This window comes from Thermobia domestica, chromosome 7 (genome assembly GCF_964235325.1).
Source record: "Thermobia domestica chromosome 7, izTheDome1.hap1.1, whole genome shotgun sequence".
Taxonomy (NCBI): domain Eukaryota; kingdom Metazoa; phylum Arthropoda; class Insecta; order Zygentoma; family Lepismatidae; genus Thermobia; species Thermobia domestica.
In genome coordinates this window covers 29,809,695-29,836,346 of record NC_137460.1, presented here as the reverse complement: position 1 = coordinate 29,836,346, position 26,652 = coordinate 29,809,695, and the positions used below count along the sequence as shown (strand labels likewise).

General features: G+C 35.1%; 1 protein-coding gene across 7 annotated transcripts in view; it reads left to right on the top strand.

The window, feature by feature from the left end:
• The window catches only part of LOC145689963 (uncharacterized), a 149,260-nt gene that overhangs the window by 64,337 nt on the left and 58,271 nt on the right, over positions 1-26,652 (top strand). For 4 of the 7 annotated variants that reach the window (XR_014132129.1, XM_081764356.1, XM_081764352.1 and 1 more), the window contains one exon: positions 8,481-9,458. The exons of 1 other annotated variant lie outside the window; for it this stretch is intronic. Coding sequence is in view for 3 of the 6 variants with exons in the window: in XM_081764356.1 (XP_081620482.1) it covers positions 8,812-9,458 (647 nt within the window). In the remaining 3 variants the exon portion in view is untranslated. Of the gene's footprint in view, positions 1-8,480; positions 9,459-26,652 lie in introns of those variants that run through there. 2 more of the 7 variants (XR_014132130.1, XM_081764353.1) reach the window with 2 other exon arrangements.

Below are 26,652 nucleotides of genomic sequence, written 5' to 3'. Positions count from 1 at the left end.
ATTGTATCGTTATTTTACAGCTAAAAATACATACCGTTATATAGATGTGTTAGATCAATTTGTAAAAAAAATATAATCATTCGTATCATAGTAGTATTAAAATGGCACCAGCAAATGTAAATTATTCTAATGTTGATCAAGTTTGGAATACGTTGTACGCTGATAAAACAAATAAAAAGAAATTAACATGTAAATTTCAGCCTGGTGATTATGTGCGTGTTAGTAAATATAAACATAAGTTAGAAAAGGGATATTTACCAAAATGGTCACAAGAAATTTTTATTGTGGATAAATGTATTCCGACAAATCCTATTACATATAAATTAAAAGATTGGAATGATGAGGAAATTAAAGGAATATTTTACACAGAAGAATTACAAAAAGTAAATGTAAATTCAAACAAAACATTTTTAATTGAGAAAGTATTAAAACGAAAAAAAGATATGATGTATGTAAAGTGGTTGGGATATCCATCAAGTATGAATTCATGGATTAAAACAAATTCTGTTCAGTCTTCAAAATGAGTTCAATGATAGAACATGATTTCTATGTTACTCTTCCTTCAAATCCTAGTAGTGAAATTTTTACTAATAATACAACTTCTTCATTTATAGTAAAGTTAGCACAACCTATTCATTTAAGTGAAGGAGAATGGTATGTTGCCTTAACACAACTTAATGTTCCTTTTAGTTTTTATAATGTAGGTAAAAATGAAAAAATATTAATTGAAACCATCGTTAATGATGAACTTGAAATTGCAGATGTTGATATTACACCAGGATACTATACTTCTATTCCATCCATTTTAGAAATGATTCCTGAAGAATTACGCATGTTAAAATATTATAAAAATAAAAATCAAGTTGGAATTAGACATTCTTTAAAATTAAAAGATTTTTGTGTTATTGCAATGACACGTGGATTACAACATTTACTTGGATTTATAAATGAAAATACAACAGAGTTTACAGATGCTGTCTTTGTAAAACCAATTAATGAAGATGTTCCAACCACAACACGTGAAAAATTTCCATGCAATTTAGAATATAATATACCAAACGTTTTTAATGTTTGTGTTGATATTGTAAAACAACAAGAAAATATTGGACCACTACTTCGTAAAGTTAGTGCATATAATATTGAGCACGGAGATGTAAAATGTTTTCTATTTCACACACCACAATATGTTAAAGTTGTAAAATCTTATTTTAACACGATTGAAGTAAACTTAAAAGATGAGCACGGTTTAAAATTGCCATTTCAATTTGGAACTTCAAACTTAACACTTCACTTTAAACGAAAATGATTTCTGAAAGTATTGATGATTTTTTACATTACAGTTGTATCAAACGCAAGTACTGATGTATATCCTACAAATAGTCCAACACATTTTATTAATCAACTAAAAAATAATATTCAATTATCAGAAACCGATTGGCATGTAGGATTAAGTGAATTACATGTTCCTTTAACATGTTATAATGTTAACGATGGAGAAAATGTTATGTGGTATAAAATAAAAAATGAAGAAGCACAAAAAGGTAAAATTGTAAGTGGATATTATCACTCTGCACATCATATCATTGATGAATTAAATAAAATATCAAAAGACATAAAATTTTCTATATCAAATATTGTACAAGTAGAATGTAGTGATCGTGTTGAATCTGCCTTATTATCAGCAACATTAGCAATGCAATTAGGACTTCGTCAACATAAAGATCTTGTTTTGTATAAACGTGGATTTAAACAACCATATGTTGATATTGGATATCTTCATCAAATTTTTATTTATACTGATATCATACAATATCAGTTTCTAGGTGATACAAAAGCACCTTTATTACGTATTGCAACAATATCAAATGTAAAATACGGTAAAGTAAAAACATTAACATTTCAAGATATTTATTATCTTCCACTTGCAAAGTTTTCATTTAACAGTATTGAAATACTATTAAAAGACCATGCAGGACGAAATTTGCCATTTCGTTCTGGGACACTAAGTGTTACACTTCATTTTAAGCGCTCTCCTAATAAAAAGTAATTAATTAATTATATTTTAAAAATGAAATTTAGACGACATTACGGACATGGTATCCCATACTTTTCAGGACCTGTATATCAACGGGGACATGGTATAGGTAGTTTCTTCCAAGGATTATTTCGTTTTGCATTACCATTTCTTAAACAGGGTGCAAAAACTTTAGGTCGACAAGCATTACAAACGGGAATACAAGTAGCGGGTGATGTATTAGAAGATAAACCATTTAAAGAATCTGTTCGTGCACGTGTAAAACAAGCTGGTGAAACATTAAAGACAAAAGCTGTTAACAAAGTTGGTCAGTTATTAACTGGAAGTGGTAAGAGATGGCCACGCAAGCGTAAAGCTCCGGCAATTATTCGTTTTGGGCCTCCAACTAAACGTAAGCGTACAAACAAAAGCAAAAGCAAAAGAAAAGTAAAAAGAAAAATAAGTCGTGTTACAGATATATTTTCATAATGGCACTACTTAATTCAAGCAGTGTGGAATGCTGTACCAACGATTTCGATTTATTTAGTACTCCAATGACACAAACTGCAATTGAATCTTGCTTTAATGCTGAATACCGTCCAATTTCAACATTAAGTTCTGATGGACCTATTGAATTTTTTATTCCCGGTGAAACAGGAGAATTTATTCATACTGCATATCTTTATCTTTACGTACGTTGTAAAATTACAAAACCTGATGACACACCATTAGCTGACACTGATGTTGTAGCACCAACAAATAATTTCCTACATTCGTTATTTAGTCAAATTGACATTTCATTAAATGATAAATTAATTACTTCTTCATCAGGATTTTATCCTTATCGTGCGTACCTTGAAACATTATTAAATTATTCCCGTGATGCTTCTGATACACATTTGAAATTAGGTATGTGGTATAAAGATACTGCTAAACAATTTGATATCATAGGAAATACTAATGTAGGTTTTCAACAACGTGCTAATTATATTAAAAATAGTAAATCATTTGAAATATATGGTCGTCTGTATACAGATATTGCTGGATTACCAAGAGCACTTGTAAATAAAGTAGGTCTTCGTATAAAATTACATCGTAGTAAAGATGCTTTTTGTTTATTATCTCCTGTAAATACTTCTTATAAAGTAAAACTTGAAGATGTTACTCTACATATACGTCGCATTGATGTTGCACCTCATTTGGCAATGGAAATCAATACTAATATGAATCATGAAACAACAAAATATCCCCTTACAAGAGTGCAAACAAGATCTATACTATTCCTGCAAACGTTAATTCATACAATCTTGATAATATTTTTCTGGGTAACGTACCTAAAGGTGTTGTTATCGGATTTGTTTCCAATTCGGCATTTAATGGAAAATCAGAACTAAATCCATTTCATTTTCAACACTTTAACGTTAACAAACTGCAGCTACAAGTTGGATCAAAATCTTTTCCTCCCAGTCTCCTCACCCCCGATTTTAAAAACAATTTGTACCTTCTAAGTTACCATTCTCTGTTTTCCGGTACTGGTTTATATTATAAAGATGATGCACATACTATTACTCCTGAAGAATATCCACACGGCTATACTCTTTATGCATTTATTCCATCACCTACAGCAACATTAGATGACTGCACTTGGGACCTTGTGCGTGATGCGCCTGTAAATGTTAGTTTCCTTTTCTGAAAATTTAACTGAACCTATAACATGTATTGTGTACGCCCAGTTTGATTCTTTAATTCAAATTGATAAAGATAGAAATATATATACTGATAATACTTTTTAAAACTATCATTTTAATAAAAGAAGTATAACTGTTCACTTCTAAGCATATGAATTACATGTGTCCTACTGGTACAAAGTGTGTTAAACATTGTATATTGTAATATTTTTGCTTGATTATTCAAAGAGTTGCAAGGTATCATACTATGAAGTTTGTCAAAAGTATTTTTTATGCGTTAGCACCATTCATCGTTATTGGAAAAGTTATAAAAAACTCTGTCATGAATATTTTAAACATGTTATTTCGTTTTATGAGCATATTCCATATACTCCACTAGGTCTTCCAACATATACGCGTATAAAGTGATGTAAAGTGAAGTGATGTGATGTGAATTTAAAAAACAAAAGTTATGTACACGGATGATTTAATAAAAGTGTTACTTCGTGATAAAGTTACTGGTGCAAATGTACATGGCATTTATCCTATTGATAGAATACCAAAAACTGTGCAACCACCGGCTGGACTTATTATAAATTTAAGCAATTCATCTTCAAGTGGTACACATTGGGTGTGTGTATTCATTGATGAAAATCAAAGAGGATACTATTTCGATAGCCTAGCATTACCATTTCCAAAAGAAATAAAAACTTTTTTAAATAAAAATTGTAAAATATATTTTACAAATAGTTCCGCATATCAAGATGATAATTCAATCTTGTGTGGACAATTTGTGTTGTACTTTCTGCATCATATTGTACGAAAGAAAAGCTTTAACAAATGTTTAAATTTGTTCAAAAAAAATAATCTTAAACAAAATGATAAAATTGTATTCAATCATGTAACCAATATAATGAAAAAGAAAAAACAAGTAGATTAGTTTAATAAAATGTTTTTTATTTACAATTGAAAATCTTGTATTTTTATTTACAAGAACGTATCATATCCTTTTTACAACTTTGCAAATGCATTAGTTAATGTTATAGTACGTTGAAACTTCCACCAATAACATAACTGTTGTGCATTACGAAATGCACATGCTGATTTTTTCTCAGGTTTAATATTTTGTTCATGAAAAGCACAATAATCATTACATACGTTTGCATGCATTGTGTTTAATGGTGGACACTGTTTACTTTCCAAATCAATAACATTAGCTAGTGCAAAAATATTTTTAATCCAAAGTGTTTTTTCTGCACCTTTACAATAAAAGGTTGCATCTTGTTTACAAAGTTGATATATAAGGTTACGTATGTGTAATACAGTATATCCGCATTTATCATTCCAAGTTAATCCGTGTAAGTTTAATGTTAACCATTCAATTTGTTTTTGACAACCTAATGGAAGTACATTGTATTCTACTGGTGATTTTATTAAACAATGCAAATTTACTGTATCATCACACGCAGTTAAACAAAATTCACGTATAATAAATTCATGATTTGAAATCTTAGAACCTTGTATGTCAATAATGTATTCATTAACACATGGTGAAATTTTATGTTTACGTTCTAAGAAAAACGGTATAATTTGTCCAACAAATTCAGTGTTCTTTAAACAATCACGCGTTTTGCGTATAAAGTTTATACTTGAAATTTCACTATGGTGTTCTTCAAACACTTCATATAAATCAATAAGAGTTATATCGTTGGATAAATATTCTACAGCAAAAGTTCCAATATCATCATGAAATAAACACTGATGTTCAAGATGCAGCAAGCAATGTTCACAAGAAATATTATTATTAAAGCGTAAGTATACACTTATAGTTTTTAAAACACAAACTTCACTAATATGTTCTTCACTACATGATACACAAAAATTATTTTCGAAATACATTATGTACAGTACGTTTTCTTAACACACCTCACTATAGTCGTTCGATCTGTCTTTTTCAAGAAAAATACTTAAAAGTTCTTTTCGTACATTCACATCCACTGATAGTTCACCAAATGTAATATTAAAATAATCTCTTGTTAATGGTGTAATAACTGTATGTGTTTCTGCATAAATCTCAAACAATTCCTCCTGTACACGAGGATTCACTAACACAGACCAAACACGAATGTCTAAAACGTCTTCATTACAATAAAAACATTCATGAGACCATTCACATATATCGTGCCAATAGCATGTATAGCATATTAAATAATCATTTGGTTTCTATTTTGCAATGCAGTCTCTTACACAGTTCACATCCACATAGTTAACACCACATTCACAGTTCCAACTTAATTCTGATAAATCAGGTGAACATGGCGGCGTATCCACATTTGATACCACTTCGTCATTTGATTCCGCCTCAAAATCTGAGTTATCCTCCGAAAATTCATACACTTCATTATCTATTCCCTCATCACTATCACTTGTATAAACTTTTATATTTTCGTTTTCATATCTTTCTAATTCATTTTCATCAAATGTACAATCTGGAGAATCTGGATATTCATTCTCAGCGTTTAACTTATGCTTCACATCAATGTCTTCTACAAACTGACGGTTCTCCATCGTTAACAAAACTATACATGCCTATTTTTTAAAACCAATATTTAAATAAAAATTTCAAATGACGTCACGCGCCCGCGTACGCGGGTATTTTCCGTTCGCGCCCCCGCGTCTTCCCGCGCCGCGTCCGCGTTTCCGCCGCCGCCGGGTTAAAAAGTTTTTTCTTTTTCTTTTTCTTTATAACAATCCACTATTGTTCATCACCTAAATTATTATTCTTTAACGCATACAGCTGCAAGGTTTCTCTTTACATACACTTGCAAAGTATTCTATAGTTCTATTATTCTTTATAACAAGCTTCACATTGTTCAACAAGTTTCCAAGGTTTTTAAAAAAATCATTTATCTTTACAACTTTGACATCTTTTATTATTCTTTTTTGTGTCACTACTATACATACAATAGTACACTACCCATTACCTTTCATCATATGTCATTTAAACAATACTGTATTTCTATACAACTATACTTTCTACCTATTGTCTGCGGTGCAACCCGCTGGTGCTTTACTATTACGAATACAAAGGGTTGCTATTGATTTAACAAAGGACCCCCATCGTTTGGAATGTTTACATATCGGTCCTACAACTACTCTGTCCCCCCAATCATCCAATTTAAAATGTTTTTTTTATTTTTGGGGGGAAAAGAAATGTGATGATTTGTGTCCGACTGCCACAAAGGAAAGTGAGATGAAATTGATGTCCCCCCAGAATAAGTTTCAAATAAGTTTCAGTCCCCCTCCCCATGTTGAAAACAACTCTGTTTCCCTCATCTTCCACAGCATTGTTTTCCAACTACATAAATATTTTGAACATCGCTAAAAAAATTTAAAAAATAAATAAATAAAAAGCTTAGGAGAACGGTGTTATCCGTCCCCCCAATGTTGAAGACAGATTTGTGCTGTTGGTGGAGAGGGCAGACAGGTATAAAGTTTGGGTAGACTTTACCAAAAATGAATATACGTAAAATTCCGGAATTGTGGCAGTGAGAATAAATTCTTTTAATTGACATATTGATGGAGCTTTTTAGCGTACCATATCCCCCAAATCTGTCACACTTCTTATATCACAATTGGTCGGAATTCAGAATGGCGTGACGAGAAGTTAGATCAGGTATTAGAAATTTGTATTCCTAGAATCTTTGTGGTTACTCCATTGTATTCCCATTCGAGAATACATATTTTCAACTGTGGAAAAAGAACAAAAAAGAAAAAAAGAAAGAAATCAGACACGAAAAATTGTCATTTTCATTCAAAAATAACCAAAACTGCATTTTCAGGAGAATCAATTTCCAAAACATTCCGTTAAAGACTTCCGAGGTCTCCGGAAGCCTCTGGGACCTTCCATATCCCAAGTTACCTTGGTGGTGCACTGTGAAAGCACGCCTATTGATTTTGAGAACTTGGCGCCTTTGGAATCACGATACACAGTACAGATCAAAGATTTATAAAAGATCCCAATTATATCAATTAAAGTAGAGCAGTTGAGGGGGGGGGGGAGGAATAGAAAATATCTAGTTTATTATATGCCCCGTCTAAATGGAATATGCCCCGTTTAACGCCCATAAAGTACTTATATAGGATTACAAAAATGACTTTAACTGTTACTTATGAGGACAACCAACTTGGTAATTTATAATTAAAAATGTGAAACGTAATTGTCTTTCCAAACAAACCTAAATGTGCATGATACTACAAAAACATACTTGAAACTACACAGGAGCTGAATGCGCACTTGTTTCTTTAGACAATATATATTTTTTTTCTTTGTGCTGTAACAAACAAAACTTTTAGGAAGCCAGAAGTAGAAGGGAAGTTCAGAAAGGGACGTAGGTTTTATCTGTTTGCCTTGGGCACAAACAACAAACTCATCTGAGGAACATTGAAATAAATATATAATTGGCTCTCATTTAAGTTTATTAATTTGCTCTTTTATTTTGCCCCATTTTTCCTCTTGTCTGCCACCTGTAATGGGAGATTGGCGTGAAATCAGATATACGTAGCACATTGAATATACTATTTTGCAACTATCACCCAGAAGACAAACTAGTTTGGAGCTTTTTGTCCTCAACAAATAAAGATGCCATTTGATCACCCCGTACATTGATATTAATATAATTGTTTTAATTCAAGATGTTACGAAAATAAAAATTCTTTAATGAAAAATTACGTTGTAATTATTATTCTTTTGTGTTTTAATGTGATTTCTATTTGTTCATTTATTTATTTTTCCACAGGAGATGGCTTCTAAACTTACATATTTACAGAAACAGTTATTAGCATCGTAAAAATCATTTAATATAAACACTTTTGTAATCATCTACAGGAGGAAATAAGCAGAGAGTGCAACAGTTATTCATATGACTTACCAGGAAGTTTAGAATTTAGCCTCTATAGGGATCAGATAAGATATAATCCTGGACAATAAAATAATTTTAAAAAGCTTTATATCTGCGATTATGTGAGCGATCATCTGTAGTTAACAAAATACAAAGACATTGTCTCTAATACTTCAATTTGTCACCAATGATTACAGTTATTTTATTGTTTGTATCCTAACACACTGAAATGGATAATTTTGAAAGGAATCTTACAGGAAATAATAAACAAGACCTTGACCAAATTTCTGAAATTAATTTATCACAAGCAATCTCCAACATTAAAAGGGAGAATGAAGTTTATGATAATAATAATTTTGAAGACACACGTCCATCTACTAGTCAAGCTGCAAAATATTTTACAGTAAATTCCGAAAACTGTTCTTCTCATGCATCCAGAAATCGAGACTGTCCAAATAAAAGTTATTATGTGATTCGGTCAGGCAACAAAGTGAATGCCTTGGAACAAAGAAGCTTGAAGTATAATCTAAGGAGAAGTAAGCAAAATCCAATGTATAACGAAAACATTAAGAATCAAACCATGGAAAATGGCAATATAGTATTTGGAGAAGGATATCACGTAGTGAGATATAAATTTGCTACAAACATCTTGGAATTGAAATGTGTAAATTATAATCTAAGAGGTAGCAAGAAACTCTCATCAAAAGATGATCGTCAAGAGAAGGAAAAGGCTTTTAGTGTTGAAGATGAGATAGAAACGAAGCCCATTTTGGCTGATTTAGTGTCTTGTGTCAAGATTGAACATCAAGCTGATGGGGAAACAGACGTAGAGGGTTACGACAGAAATTGTCAAACAAATGAGGAACCGACATTCAGGTAAGTCCTGGTATGATACATATATCTATCTATCTATCTATCTATCTATATCTATATCTATATCTATATATATATATATATATATATATATATATATATATATATATATATATATATGTATGTATATATATATATATATATATATATAAGGAGAAATATGTTTATACGAGGCTTCTGAGTAAAGCAAAGATACGAACACGTATGCACATTTAGGGGGAAAGTGTGTATCAAAGTTGGCAACACTGGCAGTATCCTTGATCCATGCGAAAAGGATTGAGAGTGATTCTTCAGCACTGCGCTGAGTCTTGTGTGGTGGGAAGCACGTGTTGAAAATGGCAATGGCGAAAAACCGAATACCGTCAGATGTGAGTGTGCTGCATGATCAAGTTTCAGCAAGCACTAGGAGAGCGTCAATCAGAGATCTATCTAGATATAGTATCTGTGTGCGGGAATCTAATAAATCAGCAAAATGAGACGAAATGGTACCATGCCTTTACAGAAGGCGCGTGTAATATTCACAATGAAAAGGGAAGTTGGAGGCCGTTCGTCATCACTGATGACTAATGATTTGCTTCCTCATTTTCAATGGGGCGTCCTTAAACTGCATGGACCTCCCACCCAGTGTCCACCATCTATGGCTCTACCTAAAGAAGCATCTCGGTCTAAAAATTTTACGACGAGGATGAGGTCAGAGTTGTTCCAGACTCAGGAGCCGTATTTTTAGGCTTTTGGAATACATTTTCCGTATTTGTGCAAATGTTTAGTCAATTGTGACAGTTATGTTTAAAAATTGTTTCTGTATTAGTATATCGAGTGTAGCCTTCTAGATTTCTTGTTTTTCGCTTATTTTTCGCTTGTATCTTCAATTTCCTGTCAAGCCTTGTATGTAGAATTATTTAGACAGGAAATTGAATTTTGAACGGCATACATTACTCATCATATTAGGTAACTGAATTTCAAAAATGTACTATAAACATAGAAATGTTAATGGCATCTCATTTCCTAATACTTCGACTTCTTATCCATCCAATATCACTGGTTGTCAAAATGAAACATTTCTTTCGCTCCCACGAACGAAAATAGGTGATTCCTATAGGCTTCGAGCTCCTGAGTTCGAATCCGTAACCCGTTTTTCTCCAGGATGTACCAGTTTTCAGCGAGGAGGGGGGTGTTTCAATATCCGCCCAAATATGCTATTCTCCACCCATAATAATTTGCACGTTATAATTTAAATATCAATATAAATCATGCAGATAAAATTGCATAAAAAGTTAAAGTTTAACACTAACGTATCACTTCGTTTTCCTACTCCTCTTGTAATAACTATAGAGTATTTCGTGTGTCACATTCCAACAGAAGTCTGCCAACATATTCACACTCCATTTACCACTGTAGCGCCTCTCCATGGTAGCTCTTTTCCCGTGCTCGTCAGAGATCTTCTCCAAGCAGTACATTTCAGGGAATAAGTCCAGGTGGCAATGCAGGAAGTGTAACTTTAGGGACACATTACATCCCATGTTACGAAATGAAGTATTTAACCTGCCCACAATGTCTTTGTAATCAGGTGACTTATGATTCACTAGAAAGTTACTGCACACTTCTCGAAAAACCTCCCAAGCCTCACTTTCCACTTCATTAAGCTTAGAAGAAAATGTAGTATCCTTAAAAGCGTCTCTGATTTGAGGTCCCTTAAAAACTCCTTCTTTCACCTTGGTTTTTTGAGATGATTAAATGCTTCACCATCCCGGTTCAGAGCCTTGACGAAGACCTTCATGAGCACTAATTTGATACGAAGTGGTGGTAAGAATATTTTCTTCGGATCCACAAGACGTTCATTAGCCACGTTCATCTCCCCTGGGACCAATTGCTTCCTTGGCGGCCATTTTGTGATGGTGTACTGATCTTTGGCTAGACTATCCCAATGACACAAGAAGCAGCAGTGCTTTGTGTAACCTCCTTGTAAACCGGTGAGGATGGCAATAACCTTAATGTCAGCGCATACAGACCACTGGAACTGTTCGTACTTTATTTTCTGCAATAGGTTGCGCATGTTCTCGTATGTTTCTTTCATATGTACAGCATGAGCAATAGGGATGGCTGGCTTTTCATTGCCATTGTGTAGTAACACTGCCTTGAGACTTATCCTAGAGGAATCTACGAATAGACTCTAATTTTCAGTGTTGTAGTTCAACTTCAGTTGTCCCATAAGCGATGGAATGTCACTGCAATACACCAAATCACCGTCCTTTGTAAAATTAGGAACTAGGCTAACCTCTCTTTTCCTATACATCGATATATTCACAACTTTGTTTAGTAGATTCCATTGTTGAAGTCGTGATGCAAGCAACAGGGCCTTAGACTTGAGAAGGTTTAAGTCTCTGATCAGATCATACAGCTCTTCCTGACTAACTAAAGACGTCATACCATAAAGAGGAGATTTTTTTTTCGATTATGTTTTTAATCTCGCATCATTTCCAAGATTGAGCCTACTTCCGGTTGGAATTTCTAATTCATGTATGATCAGTGTTTTCTTTCTTCTTGCATGCAGTATGTAATAAGCAAATATATTACATACACAATTAATTATAATGTCCGTTATATATGGTGTTCATTGGGCAAAACTCCTCCAACAATAAAGATTCGTCTTAGCCTCAAGAAATGGTTTTCCTTCGTTTTTCATCATTAGGCCATGAAACAAACGCCTGAGAGATATACAACCCCTAAGTACAACTATGTTGTGTTGGAATGTATAACTCATAGGATATGCTGTTTTTTTTTAAAAAAAAATTCAAAACTTCCAGTGTACCCCTAAAAATTGCAGTAAAGAAATAACTGCTTCTTTCTTTAAATATCCAATTAAAACTGGAGAATCTACACGAAATTTGGAATCGACCAGCGAAAACGGCACATTTCTTTGCCGTTTGCGAGATATCATTGTCGAAAGGATTGGAGGCAAACGTATAAACCTAACATTTTAATATATAGGTAATACCGGTAGTTAACATTCTCACCTAGCAATCTTAAGGTTCTGAGTTCAATAGCACCAACAGGAAAAGAGCATCGGAGGAGGGCTCAGAAATGCCCACGAGACAAGACAAGGCACTTCTTTTGAAATAGTCAGGATACTTCTACCAGACAAAACAGTCCAATTCTTGTCTCCTAGGGAACCTTTGAGTACTCACAGGTAAATTGAAATAAAGAAATTCTGAAATATAAGGTTGATGGGGTTGAAAACCAATGGATCTTAATCAGGGGCGGATTTAGAAATATTTTGGCCTTAGGCAATTCTTACCCTGAATCTCCTTTCCTGAGCAAAAGTAAAAAAAAACTTATTCCTCCAGTCCCCTTACTCTCCTTAGCTATTCTTATACTCGCTCACCCTTCTAATATACAGGATGTTTCAAAACAACACCGACAACGTTTAGGAGGTGATTCATGACACCAAGATAAGAGAAAACGTATAGACCAACCTGAGTGCACACAAATGCTTCCTTTCGGAGTTATAGGCCGCCGAAAATATGAAAACCTGAACTTTAAAAGTCCATAGCTCAAATACTATGGGACCTACCGTAGTCAGGTCAAGACTTAACTTAGGAACTAGTGTGTACCCTATCCAAATGTCCAAGTATCAGAATCCTGCGGTATTTCCGTAACAATTTTTATAGAGGTAGTTGGTGAGTGCTTCAAATTATATGTCCGTAGCCCAACTCCCTTTATAAAAATTATTGGGTAAGTTCTTTAGGATTCTGAAGTATGTATTTTTGAATAGCACACATATTAGTTCCTAAGTGAAGTCTTGAGTAGTGATGGACAGTGGGAATATTCCCGATGGGAAGGAAAATAAAAAATGGGAATATTCCTAGGTTTTTCCCTGGCATATAAATTCACGGGAAGGAATTTATTTCTATTGCTTTACCTTATCTTCCAAATTATAAGAACCATGTATCTAATTACTTTATTTTCATTTATTATTATTTACTTCTAGGTTTTAAATAATTTGGAGATTAAAAAATAGAATTCTTTGACAGTACTTTAAATAACTAATAATATGACATTTAAAGTTCCATTTCCATTTGCACTAAAAAGTAGCAAAGCACTAATTTAAAAATGATGAAAAGGAACCAGTTTGTAAAGTAATGTAGAAATTATGTAGAAACAGAGATGAAGTGCTATCAATACACCCCAAACCACCGCTAGTAATAGACGTCTGTCTGCCTCCTCTCTATGACTCGAATTTCTGAAGAGGTACTCGGACTTCTCTTACATGTGAATTAACGCATGAAATTTCGAGAAATGGGCAGGAGGAAAGGTCGTGTGTGGTAATGTAACATGCAAAATTATAAAGCTAGGTCAGTATCTTGGAAATATTGTGAACATAAATATGTATGTGCAAATGTGTCTTCTGAGACATGGTGAGACATATGTCTTCTGCTAGTTACCCAACCTAATTTGTTTATAACATATAAAAATTTAATCTATATATATAAAAGAGAACGTACAAAATCCTTTGTCCGCTCATCACGCTAATACGGCTGAACCAATTTCTTTCATTTTTGGGGGGTTATTAGGATTTGGACCCTAGATGGTTTTTATCATATCACTTTAATTTTTAATTACCAGTGTCTTGAGATAATTGACCATTCAAGTGTCCATAACGTACAAATCCTTTGTTATTAGTTCATCATAGGTAAAAATAAACGTATTTATATGCAACCCGCATGACCGTGTCACTCGGCGGGTTAACATAAATGACAGGCGATATACAGCGGAAAATAGCTTGAATCTTCTGTTTAAAATTTTTTAATTGATTTGCTTATTTTTACAGACACTTTTACAATATGCCAGCACCGGGATGACCGCAGCGAAGCGGGGCGGGTTAACATAAATGACAGGCGATATAATGTTAAGATTTACTGCAATCTTCTATGGTTTTTATCATATCACTTGAAAGCGAAAAAGTAAAAATTATCTAAGTAACAAAGTTTATTGCGTTCCGGGGTGACCGCAGCGAAGCGGGGTGAACGCTGCTAGTATGTTTATAATATCAATGGTAGAGTCAAGTTTATAAAATCCACTTACATATAAATTTAAACTGTTTAGTGGTGTAAATGTACGTGGACTTACTATACCATTTTTCCACATATTTACTTGCATAGAACATATAGTAAGTAAATATACATTTATGCGTATTCTCTAAATATAATAAAATATTAATAAAATAACATAATGCCGTTCAGAATATACATTTTGAAGAATCCTCTGGACATAACAATAACAATATGCGGTGATAAGAAACGAATTTACCTTTAACCCTTTGGGGATCCTATGGTACAATTTTGTACCATACGCGTTTTTCATGGTACATTGCGTTATTTCTCTTCTATTTGAGCTTTTACGTCCGTTTTTATTTATTTTTATTTTTATTTATTTATTTATTTTTTTTTTTCCAAGTCCAGAGTCCTTGTAGAAGACATTACGTATGGTTTCAGACCTTCCTGCGTCCAGACATAGGATGTGATGACGTCATAAGTCAAAAATTTATTTTCTCATTTTCTAAGCCTATGTTCAATATTTTTTGGCGGGCTTATTTTTCCACGTAGAAGATTGAAATTTTGCACAAACATTCAGTGCACCGAGTAGTATTTACCAGATTTTTTGTTCCGATGTCAGTGCTAAAACAGGGGGGAACCAGAGGGGCAAAGTGGTGAAAAAAGGGATATTTTTACCCCCAAAATCCCGTTCCTCGTCATTTTCTCCGCTTCACATACATGATGGGGACATGTGAGTCATACCGTCTGAAAGGCAGTTCCATTCTGAAGTGAATGAGGGTCGAATCATTGTTCTAGGGTAATTAGGGACGTCTCAGGGATTTTTTTGAAGAATATACTTCTATATAGGGAAAAATGGGACATGGTGGGTATATTTTTTTTTTTGGCGGGCTTACTTTTGCACCTAGAAGATTGAAATTGTGCACAAACATTCAGCCTACCTAGTAGTATTTATCAGATTTTTTTCCAGATCTCTGCGTTAAAACAGGGGAGGGGGAGTCCAGAGGGGGAAAACTGAAAAAAGGGATTTTTAGACCAAAAAATCCCGTTTTTCAGGATTTTCTTGTCTCACATACATGATGGAGACACGTGAGTCATACCGTCTGAAAGGCAGTTCCATTCTGAAGAGAATGACGGTCGAATTATTATTCTAGGGTAATTAGGGACGTCTCAGTGAATTTTTTCAAAATATACTTCTGTATAGGGTAACATGGGGAAATTTCTGAATTTTTTTCTGGTGGGCTTATTTTTGCACCTAGAAGATTGAAATTGTGCACAAACATTCAGTCCACCGAGTAGTATTTAACAGATTTTCTTTCAGATTTCTGCGTTAAAACAGGGGGGTCCAGATGGGCTAAAAGTTGAAAAAAGGGAAATTTAGACCAAAAAATCCCTTTTTCTGCAATTTCCCGCCTTAGATACATGATGGAGACATGTGAATGGTACCGCCTGAAAGGCAGTTCTATTCAGAAGAGAATATGGGCGACACATGACCCTAGGGTAATTAGGTATATCTCAGGAATTTTTTTTCCTGAGATCATAGTGTTTTGTGGTAATTAGGGGCATGGTGGGAAATTTTGATAAAATGTCTTCCTCCCTTACTATTCAAGATAGAAACTTGAAATTTGACACACACATTCAGTATACCAAGTACTATTTCTCAGATTTTTTTAGATGGCTACGTTGACACAGGGGGGTCCAGGGGGGGCCAAAGTTCGAGAAAAAAATTTCCCTCCGAAACTTTCACTTTGACATTTTTTCCCGCTTCTGGTATATGGTATGAGCATGCAAGTGGTACCATTTGAAAGCCAGCTCTATTCTGAAGAGAATGAGGTATGAACCATGATCCTAGGATAAATAGTGTCGATACAGTAGCTGCTTGACTGAAAGTCTAAAAAATAGCCCAAAAGGCCAGGATCCGGAAAGGGTTAAAATCATAATATAGTAATAGAATTCAATTTTCTTTGTGTTTGTACAGAAATTCCCGGAATACTCCCATTTTTGGGAATCTTCCCGGAAATTTTCCCGGGGAATATTCCCGAAAAATATCTTCCCGGGAATTTACCCATCACTAGTCTTGACCCGATTACGGTAGGTCCCATAGTTTTAGAGCTATGGACGATTAATTTTTTTTTCATGTTTCTGGTAACCTATAATTCCGAAAATAAGTATTTATGCAGCCAGGTTGGTCTATATTTTTTGTCTTATCTTGGTGTCAGGAATCACCTTCCAAATGTCGGTGTTGTTTGAAACACCCTGTATTTATATAACCCACTCATGCGTACTAACAATAAAACCCTTAAAAGTTCGTTACAATGCAGTTGCAGCTGTTACGAATAAAATTCATTCAGCAATTTTTGACACTGCAACGTGAACCATATCTCAAATTTACACAATTAATACTGTTCACCCATAAATAAATAAAACACTTAGCTAAAACTCAGAATCTGTCTTTAGAAAATCAGAGCAGTACCATTTCATCGCAATAACATTCTTCTATCAAGAATATTCCCAAGGGAGGTATGCAGACCATGGTAGCTAGATATTTATGAAAATTGGTACCGTGACTTATTGTGGATCACTAATCATCGTGATGATAGTCACTCGGTGCGGAAATGCCTTGTTTACCCGCTACATGTAATACATATACCAAGCAGTGAGTGAGTAAAGCAGTGCCGAGTAATACCCCATAATCGCCTGAAAAAGGCAGAAAATGAAAAATATATGCAGGTAACCTGATATCTACGAGAAGGGGACACGTGACCAAGAACACGGCAGCAGTGCCACACAATCACTGTTGTCATCCCAACACAAATTTATAATTTTTCAAATAAAACGGATACCATTTAATGGCATTAAAACAATTGGCATAAGACGAGAGAGTAAATAAGCAAAAGGCGGGTTATCAGTGTTGCCAAATAAGGGAGACATGAGGCTGTAAAGTTTTAGAAATTATAGGGTCCGTACAATGCAACGAACAAATGTACAACAACAAGACTGCAGAAGGAACAAACGTACAGAAGGGAGTAAAGCACAACATGCACAGCATCCAGTGACTAACGGGCTTGATACGTCATATCGAGTGTGCGGCTAGAGCGAGAAATGTGCGTATTTTGCCATACTATCTATGGATTTTCTGCTGTTAGTGTATCATGTTAAAATATTTTGCCCCTGTATATTGCTGGCAAACTGAATGCAGTGGGTTTTGTCTTCATTGTTGTTTCACATACTAACGTTTCCTATACTCTCGACTAACGCCTAGCAGGTCATTAATCTTTGTAAGTTGATTCTGATGTACTTTCCTGTCACACATTTGTTTCCTTTCGTACAACAGCATTACTGTACTCTTTTCAGGCGCTATGATGTCGTTTCTGTGGCTTGGAAGGCATGAAGAATTTACGCAGTGTTGTAACCCCATGACAGTTCGTTTCATAGCTGTCAGGAATGTATCGAAATACAGATTTCACACAATCGCCATTGGAATTGCAGCACTACAGAAAGTCTTGCTGTTCACATTTCCGCATTATGTCATATGGGATTTCTTCTTTTTTCTACGGCTACTCTAACATGAGCCATTTTCGGGGTGAATCCTGCATTAAGCCCATTAGTCACTGGATGTTGTGCATGCTGTAATTTACTCCATACTGCACATTAGTTCCTTCTTGTTGTTGTACATTTTTTTCTTTTATTTTACAAGCCCCATAATTTTTAAAACTTTACAGCCTGGTATCTCCCTTATTTGGCAAAACTGATAACCTGCCTTTTGCTTATTTTCTTTCTCGTTTTATGCCAACTGTTTTAATGTCATAAAATGTTATACGTTCTATTTAAAAAACTAGAAGTTTGTGTTGGAATGGCAACACTGATTTTGTTACAGTACTGCCATGTTCTTGCTCACGTGTTCCCTCCCATAGATATCAGGTTATTTGTATACGTATTTCATTTTGTGTCTTTTTCCGGCACTTTTGAAGCATAACTCGGCACAGTCTTACCCGGTCACTGTTGGTATTTGTATTATATGTAGCTGGTAAACAAGGCATTTCCGCACCGAGTGACTATCACCACGATGATTAGCAATCCACAGTTAGTCAGAGGACCAATTTTCATAAATATCTAGCTGCCACGGTTCACATACATCCCTTTTGAGAAATGTAATACCGTAATGGCAAGAAATCTTCAATACGGTACGTTTCGGATCGAAATAGAAGGGAGCAATGGCGGCTCGTGAGTATATGATATGGTAGTGCCAAAACGTACACAATAAATAAGCGCATATCCGTAAAAAAGAGTACATGTAAAGGCACGAATAATATTATTTTATTACAGTCACACACACACACACACAAAAACAAACACACATTATACATACATATATATATATATATATATATATATATATATATATATATATATATATATATATATATATATATAGAGAGAGAGAGAGAGAGAGAGAGAGAGAGAGAGTTATTTAGAATGAAGTTGTTTGTGCCTACAGTAAACTTATTACAAACACGAAACAGATTTTGTCCAGCTTGAGAACCCCCTCCCCCCCAAACAACACACGGAAAACAAAATAAAGGATTGGATACATCATACCACAAATTCGAACTGTTTTTTCAAATATATGTTCATGCTAAATTGATGCAATCTCTCCTTATTACAGATCACTTGCTTAACACACAATTTTAAATTAGGCATTTGCTTTCCGAAATTTCCTGCTTCCATTTAGCTTGTCGTCATATGATAGGGATGAAAACGGATATTTCACTAAATTACTTGCCGCATTCATCGTAATATATTGTTCTAGTTTCACGGAAAATAGTTACAAATATAGAGAAAGAAGGAAACAGCACTACACTTAAATACCCAGCATCAAAACTTCTCAAAAATATATTATAGGTCTACACACACCACATTCAACACCACAAACACTCAGGAGCACAATGTGTTTATGCTTCAATCAGGGGGGAGGGGGATCATACCTGGGTTGACAACACAATAACGAAATAAATTCCAAATCGATTTTTGGGAGGGTCAAATCTAGATGGTACATATTGTTATGTAATAAGTAACTAGTTTGGAAACCTTCAATAGGAACAAGTGAATCAGAAGTCACGTGTTAAAATTCCAGGTGACTTAACTCCAAACCAAAGCCCCCTTTCCTAGAGCATTGTAAGACGAAACGAATCTCCCGCTTCGAGCCACCTTTGATCGTGGCACAAAACTTAATACGATCAACCAAAGACGACCTGGGCCTCCGAACTCCTGGAGTTTACCGCATTCCATGTGAATGTGGTAAGTCAGATATTGGACAAACAGGACGAACCATTGAAGCCAGATGCAAAGAACACAGAAGTTACATCAGACTAAACCAACCAGAAAAATCCGGACTGGCTGAACATAGCATCAAACAGCAACATAAAATTTTGTTCACAGATGCCGAAATAATAGCAAAATGCTCAAGAGTTTGGGACAGAAGGATAAAAGAAGCCGTTGCAATCATACAAGGAAAAACGAACCTTAACAGAGACACAGGATTCCAACTGACAAGGGACATCACCCAATTGTCCGGCTCCGATTTCAATGAAATTTTTCTAGCTGATAGAGAACATATATGTATAATTTGTGATGACAGAAATTTTTGCCATCATGCATGTTTTCTATTTTTTATAATTTTTAAGAGTTCTGATGTGGTTATTAAAGAGTACTGCAGAAGTCCCTTACTAACCTTTGTAAACGTAGCGTCAATGAAAGAACAACCATGTAGATACATATAAAGCCTATGGGGAAGTTGTATGGTAGGTATGACCTTGACAGCAGCCATCTTGAAATCCGCCATTTTGAATTAAGGTCAAGTTTTTAAAAATAGGAATAGGGTAATGTGATACATAATTTCGGGCTAGAATTTAATCAGGAAGACAATGGTGAAGCTAGTCTTGACATACACCTATTTGGGGAAAAGTTACAGGCATTTAATTTTTCACTTACTATGTGCGAAAGTCCCTTACCTCCACTTCTAACCCGCGTATTAATGATAATAAGTGGATAAACGCTTCGGTAATACATATTATGCCTAGTGGGAAGTGATACGGTAAGGGTATCCTTGATGGCAGCCATTTTGAAATTCGTCATTTTGAATTAAAATGAAGTTTGAAAAATGAAAACCATAGAATGTGATACCTCATTTTAATAGCAAATTTTCCCAAAAAGCCAATGATATGCTTATTTTTGTTCTATAATTAACCAGTGTGAATTTAGGACTGCTTCTAATGAGCACCAAACGTCCATTATTCGATCTTTCAAATTGGCAACACTCCTAATTTTCACTGCATGTTTTAAGATTCCAACTGGCACTTTGCAGTTGTTGCCATGGCTCGTGTTTTCTAAATTTATTACATTTTTTTTTTTAAGAGTTGTGATTTGTCAGTTCATTATTAGTGTTGGGATAGACATCCAGCAATCTTTCTGAATTTTGAAGACTTGTCATGTAATTATTTATTTCCTATACCTGCCCTTCAAAAACTCGTTTACTGACATGAGTCATCGCACAGCGAAACAACTTTAACTTTGCATTCAGGTAATACGTTAGACGTAGCTTGTGTAATAGATGAGACGAAAAATCAAATGAAAATTCACTTCAAAAAGGAAAACGAAATATGATTGTTGTGTAAATCAAGGGTCTTTTCTTTTGTTTTGTATTTATTTCTTTATTGTATATTTATTTATTTATTTATTTATTTATTTATTTTCTATGGCAATTTTTTAGCTAGTCAGACAAAAAAGTCATTCCTTTTCTAGCGATTGTTGTCGATGATTCATGATTGTAAAATTCATAATCAATATTGATCGGGCACTCAATTATGTTACACCTCTTTATAAACCAGTTCCTGTTTTCATATTATGTTCATGGTACAAATAATGTTGTGGGAACACTCATATAATGCCTCTTTGATATTTTCTAGCATTGCTGCTGTTTCTTAAATGTTGTATTTATTAAAAATATTTTATTATTTGTTGATTGCGCAACATGTAGGCTATACTTCCTGATAATTTTGTGTTCGTATAACACCAATTTGTTATAATTTCATTTGTATTTCTTTACATCACATAGGTCCATAGGTTCTTCATGTATTCTCGTTTAAAATAAATAATTCCATTGCAAGTCTTTAAAATTCAGAAAGATTGCTGGGTGCTTATCCCAACATTATTCACGAACAGACAAATCGCAACTCTTAAAAAAATGTAATACATTTAGAAAACATGAACCATGGCAACAATTGCAGAGTGCCAGTTGGAATCTTAAAACATGCAGTGAAAATTGGGAGTGTTGCCAATTTGAAAGATCGAATAATGGACGTTTGGTGCTCATTAGAAGCAGTCCTAAATTCACACTGGTTAATTACAGAAGCATATTATTGGCTTTTTGGGAAAATTTGCTATTAAAATGAGATATCAAATTCTATGGTTTTCATTTTTCAAACTTCACTTTAATTCTTTAATTCAAAATGGCAGATTTCAAGATGGCTGCCGTCAAGGATACCCTTACCGTATCACTTCCCTCTAGGCATAATATGTATTACCGATGCGTTTATTCACCTCTTATCATTAATACGCGGATTAGAAGCGGAGGTAAGGGACTTTCGCACGTAGTAAGTGAAAAATTAAATGCCTGTAACGTTTCCCCAAATAGGTGTATCTCAAAACTAGCTTCAACATTGTCTTCCTGATTAAATTCTAGCCCGAAATTATATATCACATTACCCTATTCCTATTTTAAAAAACTTGACCTTAATTCAAAATGGCGGATTTCAAGATGGCTGCGGTCAAGGTCATACCTACCATACAACTTCCCCATAGGTCTTATATGTATCTACATGGTTGTTCTTTCATTAACGCTATGTTTACAAAGGTTAGTAAGGGACTTCTGCAGTAATCTCTAATAACCACATCAGAACTCTTAAAAATTATAAAAAATAGAAAACATGCACGATGGCAAAAATTTCTGCAATCACAAATAATACATGTATGTCCTCTATCAGCTAGAAAAAAATTTTTGAAATCGGAGCCGGACAATTTTGTGGTGTCCCTTGTGAGTAAAACATGGACACCAATCATTTCCCGCCATTTCAAGCACCAATCAGAAGCCACCATTTCAACCACCAATCAGAAGACTCCAATTACATGAGTATATATATTTCATACACTCCATTGCACCATCATATTCGCCTGAAGATGAGGACGATGTCAGCCCTCGAAACGTCGCAAGATATAACATAACAGTATTCACCTGGCTGCTAGCCCGAGAAGACCTGTTCACAAAACGCTAGTTATTTCTCCGTGCTTTCCTCCTGCTTGCCAACTAACGAGCATGCGCACAAACCATTTTTAGAACAGTTGGGAGAGCACGGGAGAACTTGGCACAACAGAGTAGAGATAGGGGAGATCTTAGGTTGACAAAACCAGAGCACCACACCATATGACGTCACTAAATGTGATAGTAAGTTGAGCAGTGTTTGCAACTGACTTGGTGTCAACTCATTAATTTTATACTAGAGTAACAGACCGGTAAAGAAAATATGTTTAAAAATGATTATCTATTAATGAAGTAATATACTTAAAGAGATATTTGTATATAGCATTTCCACATTTGAAATTTGATTATGTACTTCGCGAAAGATTTGTTGCCACAAAAAATTCGGAGATCCATAATATATAATTGACATAAAAATTAATTATAGGTCCACATCATATTAGTATGTGACAGGCCCGTATCCATGGAGACTAGGGGCGGGCCCCCTCTAAATTTTTACTGGCCACCCTAAAATTTTCACAGTAGACTTGCAAATGAACTTTAACAGGGTGCAATATTTCAGTCAGACGCACTCGCCAATCCAAAAATAATGGTCACCAGTATATCTCACGTTCAAATTGAGATGTCCCGCTCCCTTTCACCCCCAAACGGCCTTTGGTTTGACAAAGAAAGACTTCACATTCCGTGTTTTCTCACTCAGTGACAATTATTTTCTTACGAAACAGAAAATACGCTGCCCTTTGAGCTCAGGCAGAAACCATTCCTACTGAACACTGGTCGCCAGCTCTAAATTTCTAGTCGCCAATGGCTACTTAGCGACCGGAAAGTTTGTGCCCTGAACTATAATATGATGATTAACTATAATACGTTTGAATCGGGACCCCCAAACTTCTACCGGGCTTCCCCTAGATTTTTTGGCCGGCTACCTCCCTAGTATGCGATAAGTGACAGGGCCGTAACTTGAGGAGGGAGGGGCAACTGCTTCCCCAGGGAAGCTCCCCGCCGTTCGAGGGTACCCATTTTAAGACAAAATTTTCTTACTCCGTATACGATACGAACATGAAATTATAAATGAAGCATCGAACATTTCCACTATGTTATATAAACAAAACAACACATAAAACAAAAATGAGTCGTGGGTCCATTTCAATAAAAAAGGTCTACTATTAGGGGCCCTGGAAATAATGTTTATTCGTATAGCTTTGATATTTGTCCCCTTAATTCATTTTCATGTATGGAACCGGCCCAGAGGTGTAACTAACGACCCCGCAGACCTTGTCGTGCGGAGGGCCCACAGGCTCCGAGGGGCCCATAAAGAGTAAGAGAAAGATGGAAAGAGGGAGCCCAAGAATTTGAGAAACAACTTTTTTCTAGGAGCACCAAATACACGTATTAATGCTTACCCCTCCCAAGAAAAAATCTTAGTTACGGCGCTGGATAAGTGGGTGCAAATGTAGAATACATAAGCATAAAAACAATAATTTTATGATTAAAATGAATGAATGCGTGTGAAAGAGAACTGTACTACTAATTTTTAAAAATTATATAACGTTTACTGTATGTAGAAAACGATGGTGCTGTCCTATTTATGAGTTTGAATTGACAAAATTTAGAAAGAAGTATGTAATATATTTCTCGGGTTCTGTAGAATTACGGGGGAACAAAACTTACTACAAAGTGTAAAAAACACAATGTTTATAGGTGGAATGAGTTCATGTTGTAGAAAGATAATTGATATTGACATGTGAGTAATTTGTGAACTGAGTAGACTGGAAAGGTCGTGTGCGGAATGGAAAATTTTGCAGTTACTATTTGCTTTAATTATAATGGACGAATACAACATGCATTGCGGCGCTCTGACCCGACTTCGCTTGCAAGCGCTCGCTCGTTAATACTGATTTATTTATTTATTGATACAAGTCATGGCCATTACCGGCATCTATGGCCTTAAGCACGTCACGTTGAAGGGCTGACACCCTCGTCGAACACACAATCACGGTACGGGGAAGGATATAAGGAACGGATGAAGAAAGAAGCGGCTTGGGATCTGTAAATTAGATACCATCCCGGCATTTGCCTGGTGTGAATGATTAAATCCAAGGAAAATCCTCATTTAAGATAGCTGGCCTGAAAAAGCTGTTACACCTTTTCGACCGACTGACCTTGCCAGAAATCGAGCCCAGGACCAAAGGTGAGAGCATTAGCTACTACTCACGCTCATCAACACTGCCTGAAACCCTTTAGTTAGTGGTATGTTTGGCTTAAGGTAGATTAACCTCACAAACATTTAAGAAAACAGCAATGATTTTCAACAAAAAATGCTTTCTCACCGTAATCCAACATGTGACTAGTTTTCAAAGCACACTGAGAAAAAAAATTGTAGGTGGCATACTTAAAAACGTAGGTTACATTCGTAATTCCTGTAGTTTCTGGACTTACGTACAACCGTATATAACATCCTGCAGCAAACGTATAGCTGAAAAAGTATGTATTATACGTACTGTCTGCATAAGTGCAATGACGTCATTCGTGTGACGTCATCTGCAGTAACAAGTATATACGGAGGTGATATCTAGCTTTGTGACGTCAGGGTCGTATGTAGCATGTGGGTTAATAATGACGACATACACTGACTATCAGGACGGAGCATGATTTCAAGAAGTATGCAATATACGTTCTGTACGTATGTTTCTTGCGTTCAACCCCGAGACAGCATCTATATTGTACTTGTGCCCCATACGTACGACTAGATACAGTATACGTATTGTACGTATGTATTATACAAATTTTCCTTATGTCGCACACAGCTTGTCCAGATACAGCATACAGAATATCCGTATGCACCATACAGAGTGCATATATGTAGCTTACAGACTGTCTGCATGCAGCATATAGATTATACGTATGTCGCGTACAGGTTGGCCATATGTAATGTATAGATTGGATGTATATAGCTAATAGGTTGTCCATATGAAATATACAGATTTTACCTGTATCGAATACGTATTGCCTTCTTGTAATGTATGGATCGGACATATGCAGGATCTAGAGTGTACGTATAGTGCACCATTATTAAAGTGCTGCAACATACTGCAAAGTGCATGATACATTCTTACTGTAATGTTGTCAAATATTGTTTTACTCTGTATGAAAACAAAAATAGCTTAAAATATGGTTGATCTCCTTTGTGCCAATAATAATAAAATTAACAATACTACACTTTTCAAATCTTAGTTTGGAGCAGTGAAACTGTCCAAAGAAATGTATTTACCTGCAGGGTGTCCTATAAGTTTGGGCTTCCTGCTAATTCGTTGGAAAGCTACTGCAAAGTCAAGTGTTGAAAAGTGACAAACGTTAATTTTAAAATTATGGGCACAAAGCAGGGGCGGATCCAGGACGGACTTCTGGGGGGGGGGGCGGTCGGCGGTAATACTGCTACTTTTAAGAGCTCCAAACTTGTTATGGATGGGATTATTTATATATAAAATAAGAAAGTTTCCTCTTGTGGGGGGGGCGATCGCCCCGATCGCCCCCCTCTGGATCCGCCCCTGGCACAAAGGAGGTTAACCATATATTAAACTATTTTCGTTTCCATACAGAGTAAATCAATATGTGATATATTACTGTAAGAATTTATCATATGGTTTGCAGTTAGTTAGTTGCAGCACCTCAATAATAATGCAAAATGCACAGCCTTATACAATCCTATATTCAAACTCAAACAAGATTTACGTACAATCATTTATTAAGCTGTTATCATCCATTGCTTGTACGATATAAAGATTATTTTACCTCATTCTTTTCCTTAATAGTATCTTCTACTAAAGTGCAG